The sequence below is a fragment of the Cyanistes caeruleus genome, chromosome 9 (assembly GCF_971803275.1).
Source record: "Cyanistes caeruleus chromosome 9, bCyaCae1.hap1.1, whole genome shotgun sequence".
NCBI classification, from domain to species: Eukaryota; Metazoa; Chordata; class Aves; order Passeriformes; family Paridae; genus Cyanistes; species Cyanistes caeruleus.
In genome coordinates, this window is record NC_141709.1 from 12,235,694 (window position 1) to 12,247,029 (window position 11,336).

Sequence of the window (11,336 nt, forward strand, 5' to 3'; positions counted from 1 at the left end):
GTGTACAAAACATTCATCTACCATCTATAAAATTTCTCTGGTCTGAAGTTTTTCCAGCTGACAGATCGGTTTATGTGCACACTGCCTTCTGACATTATTACATTTCCCACTGCCACATGAAAACTGAAAAAAACCCAAAAAATCAGAGCATCTTTACATTCATCCTGTACTGTACTGCTTATGTTTCTGTAGATGAACCTATGAAGTCTATATATGGAAGATCTGCATTAATATTTTAAAATTTACCTGTGAAAATATACTGATTATGCACTCTTGTGCAGCCTCTATACGTTTATTTCATGCAAACATACTGGTAGAAAAGTTTACTGGTAGGAATGTCTGTAGAAACACTACATTTTACAATATTTATTGTAAGCAATATTTCTATATATGTAAGTGTGTATATATATAAATATTCATATAAATTTCACTCCTCCAGCAAGATAAACAGAAATATAGCTCAATATATGTTCAAACTAGCTCATGTTTAACTTGCAGTACCAAAGACCAGCAATAATGTGCTCACAAGCAAACTAGGAATAATGAATTTTTATTGAAGGATTAAATAACTGCTGAATTACTACCGCAGTCCACAGACATATTAACTTGCAGGTTATTTTCAAGGTAAGGAAGCTGTCAAAAGAAATGTGTCCTTACAAGAAATTCATCTACCTTGAACACTAACCATCCAGTCATATTCTGAAGAGTCCAAAGATCAAAATGGAGGGGTTAATGTAGTTCCCTACAATAAATGGTGCTTCAGCAGTAACTCACCTTTGTAAAGCCTGATTCATAGAATGCTTTCTGTTTTCCCTCCGGGGTAGCCCAAGTGTGTCTCAGTCTTCTCTTGGTGGCAATGACACTGCAATTGTTTGCATCCTTGCAGCTGGCAGCTGACTTGATCTCGAGCATATTCACAGCCATTGGCTTGGTGACGCTGGCCCTGCTGGTGGTGCTGTCCTTGGCCATGGTGGTCTCCGCTGTCACTGCCAGCAAACGGGCGACACAGGGCACCTACAGCCCCAGCCGCCAGGAGAAGGAAGGGTCCCGGGTAGAGATGTGGAACATGGTGCAGCCACCACCTGTGGAAAGACTGATCTAGAAGAAAGCAAAGCCACTCCTCCATCCTCAAACCTGGCTGAAAGGGGACACTGAACATATGTAAGATATATTCATTTTCCTTCTGATAAATATTACAACAATTTTTTCATTGTTTCCTTTTAAGTTCAGTAGTGAACAAATGACATTTATCATTGCTGATGACCAGCCCATCCAAGGACAATTTTTATTTGCACTGGAAACTCCAGCCTTGATAATCAGCAGTAGGCATTGTGAACAGTAATGGCTCCTGGAATAAATGTAACTGCCTGTCCTGGACACCACACGGATAACAGCTTCTCCTTTTGCACTCTCCTTTGGCTGCCTAGCAATCACTGCTGCAGACGATGATGCAGACAAATCAGCTAAGTCTGTACAATAAAGACATTGTAATTCTTTTATCAAAGGGTTTAGTACTAGAACTAGATGCTTCAAATTTGTTTTTCTTCCTTCTAGTTCTTTTGTTTCACTTGCTGTTCCTCCACCTTCTACTAAAATGAAGGTGAAATGAGTTTCAGTTTCCACAAGAACATATTTCTCTTAGGATAAAAGACTGTGGCATAAAATACCCAGTGGGCACAACCTGACCTGTTAGGAGATATGAAATCTAAATATCCTAAACAAGTTGTGTGCATCCACACTACTGCCTTTTTCCTATTACAATATTACCCAATCATCCCTTTTAGAAAATTATTGCTTCTCACATTGCAAACGTACATTGGCTGCCAAAATGAAAGATGCCAAAATAAATGTTTCCTAAAGCTCATGGAAAATACCAGGAAAAAGGCAGAAGTGGCCTACAGGTAGAACATTGGCTTGAAAATAATTAGGCCAAACTTGGTGCTTCTCCTGGAACTCAGACTTCTCATAAGATCATGGGCAAATAAATTGTTATGCCTCAAGTTTCCTCTTTTAAAACAGGGATAATCCTATTTAACTACCTCATAAACCTCAGCAGCAAAAGGGTTGCTGTGTCAAAAAAGAAACAAATGCATGAAATGTAATGGAGAAGCTTGGAAGAAATCTTGTAATGAAACAGACAATTACATAGATGTAATAAAAATCACATTGACAAGTAATGCAATGACACAAATATTTGATACAAAGAAATGTTGTAATGAAATAGACATTTGAAAATGTAAGTTAACAGTTGGACTCAATGATCTTAAAGGTATTTTCCAGCCTTAATGATTGTATGATTCTTTGTGCCAAAAATGCTCCCATGTCAAAGGGGTTTTTGGAATGTAAAGGCAAAATTTAACTGTAACTCATGCAGTCAATTTTCAGATGTAGTCAAGTAATTAAATCACAAACATTGCTCCCACACAAACTAAATCCACAATAAGAAGGCAACAGAGTGGAAAGGCCATGAAGGCATTTCTTTCTGCACTTCAGCTTGCATGTGCCCACAGCAGTGAAACATCCCAACATCAACCCCCAGATTATTCCAGGAGTTGCATAACAGGGTATGCACACTCAGTATCCAAGAGTTTAACTCATCTTTTCAATTAATGATCATTAATTGAATAAATAATAATTAATTGTGGATGACCCCTTAAGGGATTACTGAAGATCAATGCCACTCACATTTATTTTTATATTAGATGATTAGCAGTAACTATGATAGTAAGCACATTCAGGACTTTTTGCAGTCCTCACCAATATCTTTCAAAACAAGGCACTACAGAAAATGTGAGTGGATGGTTGGATTCAAGCTGAGTTAGAAGAATGTAGTCACAGCAAAAATGCATGGCAGATTTTATTCTGGCCAAATTTACAGCTTTACTACTGAAGCTTATTATTTTGAATGCAACTGCTGTTGTACAGCTGCAGTCTAAATTCAGAGAGTTCAAAAGAAAACTGAGGAAATAGTGGAAAAATAAGTTACTAAAATTATGATGAGAGAGAGCAGAAATTCTTTTCTCCAGATCTTTTCAAATCATGGCTTTTTTTTTCCTTTTTGCCTCACTCACAAGAAAGACAAACCATGTCAAGAAAGTGGCCAAGTCTCCACATGGGAGACTGATAACAAGGGGACAAGCAGTAAGTGAGTGAGGAAGAGAAGGCTGGGAAAATCTTGGGGACAGCAAGCTCTGAACACCAGGACAAATCTGGAAGAATGAATTAGGCTCAAGCAGCAGAAGCAGCACTGGACTAACGAAGTGGATGCAAAGAATATGCTTCCACACACCTGCTTTATGCTCTCGATTTTGTGGTCAATGAGCTCAACTGAGAGAATTGATAGAGATCTCAGGGAATAGCAGAGATGGAGAAAGAAAAAGAGAAATTAGCTGATATCAGAAATAGCAGTAGAATGGTTATAATAAAGATCTAACTTTGAAGTCTGCCTTTATTTGAGCAGGAGGTTTAACTAGATGACATCAGCAGATCCCTTCCAGGCTTAATTATTACCTTATCCAAGGAAAAAGGACAAAAGGGAGAAAGCAGCTGAAGATGGAGTCAGTTTGCAAGGAGAACTAACTTGAAGGAAAGCACAAGGAAAGAATAAGGAAGTAGCTGAAAAGTAAATCTGCTCTTCTCTATGGTTTGACTTTCTGGATGAAATTTGGGAGACAGTTGAAAAACAATCTGTAGAGATGTAATAAAATATTCCAGAAAGTGTTGCCACAGAGAGAATCTTTAGGGCTGAGCAAGATACCCAGGAGCGTGTGCAGAGGAAAGAAGAGGCAGAGAAGATGAAAGCCTGAAGACTTTTCATACAGACCAAAGAGAGTTCAGGAGGAATATGCTCCTAGAGAATTAAAAAGACATCCATAAAAGCACAACAAAGAGAAAAATCTCACAGTGAAATACAAGTGTGGTTTGTAGAAAGTAAGTCAAGGAGACAGAAGGCAGGGGAAAAAACCTTTAAACTAAGATTAGAGTAAGTTGAGATTGCTGTCAGCCTTGGTGGAGAGGAAGTGATAAAAGTAAGAGTGGTGGAAATTCACAGAGAAATGAGAGAAGAAAAGGAAATGAAAGTAAATGGCACTTGAGGGAGGTGGAGGCAAAAGCTGGATCGCAGCAAGGTGGAAGCTGGACTTTCACAGCAGTGAGGCCAAAAGAAACAGTGGGAGGATGATGGTGAGTCAGGAATTAGAATTACCTATTGAAGCAGATCTTTGTAGGGTAACTCGCAGGGAGCATGTTTTACTTCAAATAGGGATTAAAATGTGAAATATTCAAAACTCTATGATCTTATAAGCAACAACAAAAAAAAAAAAAAGAAAAAAAAAAGGCAGCCTACAAGGCAACAAGTGTCATTTCCAAACACACTTCCTGAAAATCTGCATTAACGAAGCAACATCCAAAAGCAGCAGGGAGGTAGATGCTGCATCTGGAAATGCTCAATTGGCAGCCTGGAGAGGCACAAAAAGTCCCAAAGCTTTCACTTCATGAACATGCTATAGCCACCATAATATGCATGGTTAGGAAGACTGACCCTTCTGGCCCATGTCTCAGCCAAGGAACAACAGCTAAAACAAAAGAGAATACATTTTAAAGAGTCTTTAATAACATCCCTGATGAAATTTAACCCACAGATTAAGACTGATATAGAAGATGCCAAGGTATTTTCTGCCTCTCAGCCCAGGGGTTTAATAGAATGTATAGAAGCACAGACATTCAGGGAGGAGCAATAACATCTAGGAGTTGTGGAGAGCAGGTGTGCTGCTATAAGAAAAAATATTGAACTTGGCTTCTGGTTCCCAAAAAAGCACTGGCAACCTCTACTACTCTGGCAGGATCTCCACATGAAAGTCTTAAAATATTTCAAAATTCCATTTGTTTAATCTCTCTCATTATTTGACTAAAAAGCTTGAAGTATAATATATTATTCATGATCACTTGCAACCTATCCATTAAAGGAAAAAAAAAAGCTCAATATACTCCCAAGCCTTACATATTTAACCTTCTCTTCATGTTGAATAGCCTTCTACAAACAAAGAGAGGGAGCTGAGTTAGAGCATACAGTCTGCTCTGCACCAAATCTCTCCAAAGGTACTCAGAGGCAGGGGAAGGATGAAGCAATTTACCCCCTTTCATGGTCCATTCCTTTTTCCTTGGGAAAGGTGGCATCCAACCTGTGAAACAGTGAGCATTACCTTGCATTATGTGCCTTCTCTGTTTTATGTAACATTAACTGTTCCTTCTCTATATGTACATAATATGTTCATAGTTTAGATGCTGTATTCATATTACGGTTTTGCTCTGTACAGGATCAAATTGACCAATAAATAAGGATTATATCGAATCCTATATTGTTTTTACTTTATGGGATTCTTTCATCATGCAATTACAAAGGAAATTATCCCTAGATCAGAACTATATTTACAGTTTAAGAAGTCAAGTTTGCAATTAGAAATCAAGTGATCAGGAAACATTTTCCATGCTTGGGAATGAGATGAACAGTGAGGGCTGCCAGCCTCAGCACTGCAATCTGCACCATCCTTTGCTGCCCATCCAGGTTTCTGGCCAGTGATTATTTCTGTCATTGTCTACATCTGGCTAGTGATTATTGTTCCCACAGATGCTAATTAATAATAAAATTAATCTTATTTACAGTATCAAATAAGTAGTTGACACACTTTGAAAACATCCATAATAAATAGAGTCCCACAGTAGAAATCTTGTCTCCAGATAAGAGACAGCAAAGTCTTTTTCCCAGCCCCAAATGTCTGTACTACGTTTTATTTAACATAAGCCCTAAGTCTCACTTCAGGACAAACCTTTACATGTGTAATGTCACATAACATTAGGAATCACAGATCAGAGGATTTTGGCCAAGTTCCTTTTTCCTGTGCTATTCAATCACCTCTCAGCTAAAGAAAACTGACACCTCTGAAAACAATTCAAAAAAAGAGCATCAGATTAGGCATTGTAACTCAATGAAGTTGAGCAGTGAATAGCTGACATCACTAGAATTTTGCCTATTGCAAGATGTCACAGTTGAATGAATGGATGGGGCTTTCATGCCCCACTGAAGCATGCACAGCCTTCAAACTACTGGCATGTGTCAAGATGCTGCAAAACCTAACATTTATAAAAGATACATCTGGTGTGAATTATTGGGAGCAGAGTGAGGTCTTGTTTAAATTGCACACATGAATGTGATGTGGAGAGTGGGCAGTATCCCAATCCTCACAGTAAAAGCATGTTTTAACCTAAACTCCTCCATCTATAATGCATGCCATGAGGTGTGAAGACCTCTTGCACAGCAAAAAGCCAGAGCATAAATTATAAATTAAGGCATAGGTGAGGTACTGAAGGCCAGGCAGAGGTCTCAATTAGGTCATGCTTTTTCTGAGTTTACATTCTTTCAAATTATATTTATTGGGTAAAAATGTATTGGGAGATTTTATATTGCAACCAATTTGAGCAACTTTGCTATTTTTTGACTTGGTTTCACAAATGTTGCTTTTAATTTCTGATTTTATCAGGCCATGATTTTTCCTTCCCCAGAGACATTTCACAAAGCAATTCCTTCCCCAGCAATCCATCTAACATTGTCAAGCACCACAGAGGCGGGCATGTTCAAATCATGGCTTTAAATCATCTTTTCTGATCAGAGAAAAGCCACACAGGCCTTCATCTGGTTCCATGCTCCTCATGGCACCATTTGAAGTATGCCATTCTCCCCAGCTCAATATTGTGTGTGACCTTTCACGTTCCACCTGTAGTTCCAGCAAAAGTGCAATTTCCACTGGCATGTACTGTAATAACCAGTGCTGACAAAAATGTGTGTTTCCAATTTAAACCCACTCAGTTTCACTTGGCACCTGTGCTAACCCTTCTTGGCAGCAGAGATTCAGCAGGAGCAGCAGCAGGGGGGAACGGGAGGGAAGGGTTGTGCAGGGCCATCCTAAGGCAATGTGACCATGCTGGCTGTGACCATTGTCACCTGTGCCAGCAGCCCCTGCACTGCTGCACGTTTGCAGTGCCCAGGCAGCCAGGCCATAGGGCAGCCTCAGGCTACAGAACTTTCTGCCCCACAAATAAACAACTGAGTGTCTCCCACACAGCTGGCACACAGGAGTTGCAGTGTCATCCCTAGGTAAGTGCACAGTTGTTAAGCAACTTAGAGAAGTGTAAATCTTCAGGGAAGATGTGAGGAGTGTTTCCAAGTATTTTTGCTCCAAGGACAGAACACTTTAAACAAATAAATGCAGCCTTAACTGCTTCTGATCCCTCCTCAGAAAGCAGGGAGAGGATGCCCATATAACAAGCTGTGGGCATCCAGTGAGACAGGGCACCCTGCCTGTACCACAGCCACTTTAGGACCAGCCAGGAGTGCAGGCTTATTTTGGAGGAGAAAGCATCAGGCTCTCCTTCCTGGCTGCCTGCAGCACCACTGTGGGAACAGTTCTTCACACCTTGGCTAGAACAACCTAGAAACACCCACAAACGGAGCAACCTTGACCTAGATCCCAGTGACAAAGTAGGAAAAAAGCAAACCAGAAAAGCAACAGTTGCACTGCTCCTGTCCCTCAGGTTCTGGCAGCGCATACTCCTGCGTCAGTGACTGCAGCTCTTCCACACATTTAAACAGTCCCGTGGACACAAGTGAGGGTCATTTAAAGCAAACCAACAGTTTGAGACTTCCCATCTGGAATGTATAAAACCTCAATGCCCAGTTGAACATGCCTAGTGCCAAGCATTTTCTTCCAGTGGGATCCATGGCAGGATCACAGACAACTGTGATAAACCTGACCCCAGGGAGAAGGAAGCTCCAGCAGGTTTTTGCTTGAGAAATGAGCCAAACAGAGAAGATGCAAATCTGCCTTTTGTGGTGGCCCAGTGCTGGCACAAATGATTAGACCAGACCCAGAGAAAATCATTCTGGTTCACAACTATGTGTTACAGTGACCACTGGCCAGAAAAATATGTGACTGCAATCAAGACCTGCACAGACCAGATTAGTTTTCGTTTGTCACGCAGTCCTGGGATGTATTTTTCTTGTGTAGCCTGCCTGAGATGCAAAAATCGCTTGTCAAATTTTCTGACATTAGGAAGAAAAGAAGTAAGGGGAAAAAAACAATTACACAAATACTGGTCTGTTGACATTTAGAATGAGACAATGATGAGCATAAAAAAAAGTTTAAAAAAATCCTGGGCCAGCAACCCAAAGGACCAAAGACAAATCACAAAATAGGATGCAACTAATTAGGCTGAAATGTCAACAATGTTCAGTATATTGTTCAAGTACAGCTACTGTGACCCCCAGTATGAATATGCCAAGGGGAAATGTAGAATAGGAGTTAATCAGTAAGTTAGATACAAATATTTTAAAGTAACATTTTAATTTCTACCCCACCGTTTTAACATTTTTGAAATCGTTAAATAAGCATGTCACCTATTCTCAGAGTGGGCCAAATGTCAGATGTTTGTATGTATTATTCAGCTGAACATTTTAAGTACATAATCCTCCTCACTGCTAAACAGGTGGTACTATATTAACAGGTTATTTTCTCAAGGGCAACAGTGAACAGAACACTGCTGTCTCCATACAGCCATGTATTACTGAATGTGGAGTCAATGCAAGGATGGAACTAAGCTGAGGTCTGTAGGCAGGACAGAACTTTCTGCTGTAACTACAGCTCCTAAAGCGCATTTCAAGGCAGAGCACCACAATTTAGTTGAGTTATCCACAGAATTATACACAGCTGGAAAACAAACTTGGCGAATGAGTATTGTGTAAGCAGTACGTGGCAGAGTACATCTCTACTGTGTCTCATCCATGAAACTGAGTAGTTTAGGACTTAACAATTAAAAACAGGTAACAGACCTAATAGGAGAAGCCTTGCAACCAAGTTTAGTAGATTCTTTGTAGGCCATGCTGTACCTTTCTTCTTCAGAGTTGTGTGGTGGGGTTTGTTGCTGCTTTGTTCCCAGTCTTTCAGTAACAATTGAGAGAATAAGTGGACCCAAAAATAAAAAATCTGTGAAGCAGCACACCATCAGGAGCCCAGCCCTTCTGACTTTCAGGAGGAATGTGGAATGGGCAGTCACACAAAGGTAACAATATACAGCCCATAACATATTCTAAATATGCTTCCCAAACTTTGCATTTAGAACTAATACTTGTTTATGTTTCATACAGAATTTCCAACGAGATTGACTGCCTTTGGGCTTTTGAAATGCAAGAAGCTGTTAGCTTTTTTTTTCTGAAAATCTGCAGACAGACTCTACTCTGCTTTATCTGAATACCAGCAAACCCACAACAACACTCCAGGCATTGCTTAGGTTTTTGTTGTTGTTGTTGTTATTGCTTGTCACATCAAATAAAAATCTAAATCCCTGAATTTGATAAAGTTATTTTTCATTTTGTGAACATGAGGTTAACACAAAATGAGTTCTGGAATGAAAATGAAATGCTTTGTCCATCATTCAGGAACAGCTGCAGCTACATTGTGTGAAAGCAAAAGTGAGTTGCAAAAGCAATTCTCATCTGCTTTTGAACCACAACCAAGCAGTTACTAATGAATAGGAGAGTTTCTTATTTCTCCTACTAAATAAGCCTCCAGTAAACTGGTGCTTTAAGCTGCATTCTTCCCTCAAATGACACAACTCCTAATACACAAGCCAGCTTTCGTACCCCGAGTGGTACCACATGGCTGTTATATCAAACCCCTCTGAGTTTTTCACAGACACTTAGCATTGTATTGACAGGAAGAGTCCTGCTGTACCATCTGTGTAAAATCTGCCAACTTAACTTAGACTGCCTTTTCTTATTATCTCTTCTTTTTCAGTCCTTTCTCATTCTCAGGTTTGAAAGAACTTAACTCAAACATCCTCAGAAGCCAAGTTGCAACCACACTCTCAGTGCCCTGAGATAAAATACTAAGGAAAGCAGATAATCTTTACCTGAAAGACTTCATACCTTCCTGCTCCTTCTGCAAAGACAGCTTTCATAATGTCCTCAGTTGACTCATAATCTGAACCTAAGAAAAAAAGTTAATTTTCACAGCTATCATTTTAACAGGTATAAAAATGTGGGCATATCTACTGGAAAATCAAAGGACTACAAGATGTGCTATGCTTAATCTAGCAGTGAGGATTCCTTTGCTACCACACTTCACAGCTGTTATCAGCCTGCTGGCTGCAGTAAGCTAGCACCAGTCTAACAGCAACTGTTAAAATCACACCCTCATTGTTTTTTATCAAGATAATTTGTAGTTTTCTCATCAGTTTGTGGATTGACTATATAAATATTGAAACCATAGTCTCTATGGTTTGTCTGCATAAGGTATCAAAATGCCTTTAATAGAGAAGAGTGAATAACAGATCAGATTATACTGCATAGCCGTTCAATGGAAGATTCTAGCTGAATGATAGTCATACACCTGCAACTACATTTAAAAGCTCCTGTGAGAAGCTTCCCCCATGTCTGGTATAGTCAATACCAGGCAGCTCCAGGACAGATCCATGGCTGGCCAAGGCTGAGCTGATCAGCCACAGTGGCAGCACCTCTGGGATAACACAGTCAAAGGGCAATATGCACTGAACAATAGCAGCTGAGAGAGAGGGGAGTATGAGAAAGCAGCAGCTCTGCAGACACCAAGGTCAGTGAGGAGGGAGGGGCATGAGCTGCTCCAGGAGGTGCTCCAGGTGCCAGAGCAGATTCCCCTGCAGCCCGAGGTGCAGCCCATGGTGAGGTAGTTGTGCCCCTGCAGCCCAGGGAGGTCTATGGGGGCAGAGATCTACCCAGAGGCCATGGAGGAGCTCCTCTGTGCTGGAGCTGGGGAAGAGTCAGGAGCCCTCCCCCTGAGAAGGATGGAGAAACAGAGACCAGCCAGGGTCACCTCACCCCTTAGACGTCCATTATCCCACCTAAGTTACAGATAAAACCTACCTTCACTTTACTCCCCATCTCCCCTGAAGCCAAGAGGTGCTTTCTGCAGCAGCCTCCCCCCAGCAGCCTCAAGGAGGGGGATGAAGGCAGGTCACCAGATGTACAAGTGGGTCACACAGGCCAACAGTGCCATCAGGTGCTGAGGGGGCCGCAACCAGGCCCAGAGGCAGCAGAGCAGGAAGAGCAGGAGCTGTCCAGGTTTGCTAAAGGGGGAGATCCCAGCACCTCTCAGCGGCACAGTCTGACCCCTCATCAGATCCCAGGAGGTCAGGCATCCCTCCTCCCTCACCAACAGGATCCCCAAGAGCTCTCTGATAATACTTGGCTGAACAGGACAAAAGTACTTGGTGAGATTACAATTATTATTACTTATTTTAACATCTAATAT

General features: G+C 40.9%; 1 protein-coding gene across 2 annotated transcripts in view; it reads left to right on the plus strand.

Moving 5' to 3' along the window:
• Positions 1–4,056, plus strand: part of CRB1 (crumbs cell polarity complex component 1) — a 101,561-nt gene extending 97,505 nt beyond the window's left edge. For both annotated transcript variants that reach the window (XM_023931870.2, XM_086841996.1), the window contains exon 12: positions 887–4,056. In XM_023931870.2, coding sequence (XP_023787638.2) covers positions 887–1,102 — 216 coding nt within the window. In that variant the 3' untranslated portion in view covers positions 1,103–4,056. The remainder of the gene's footprint in view (positions 1–886) is intronic.
• Positions 4,057–11,336: the final 7,280 nt, after the last annotated feature.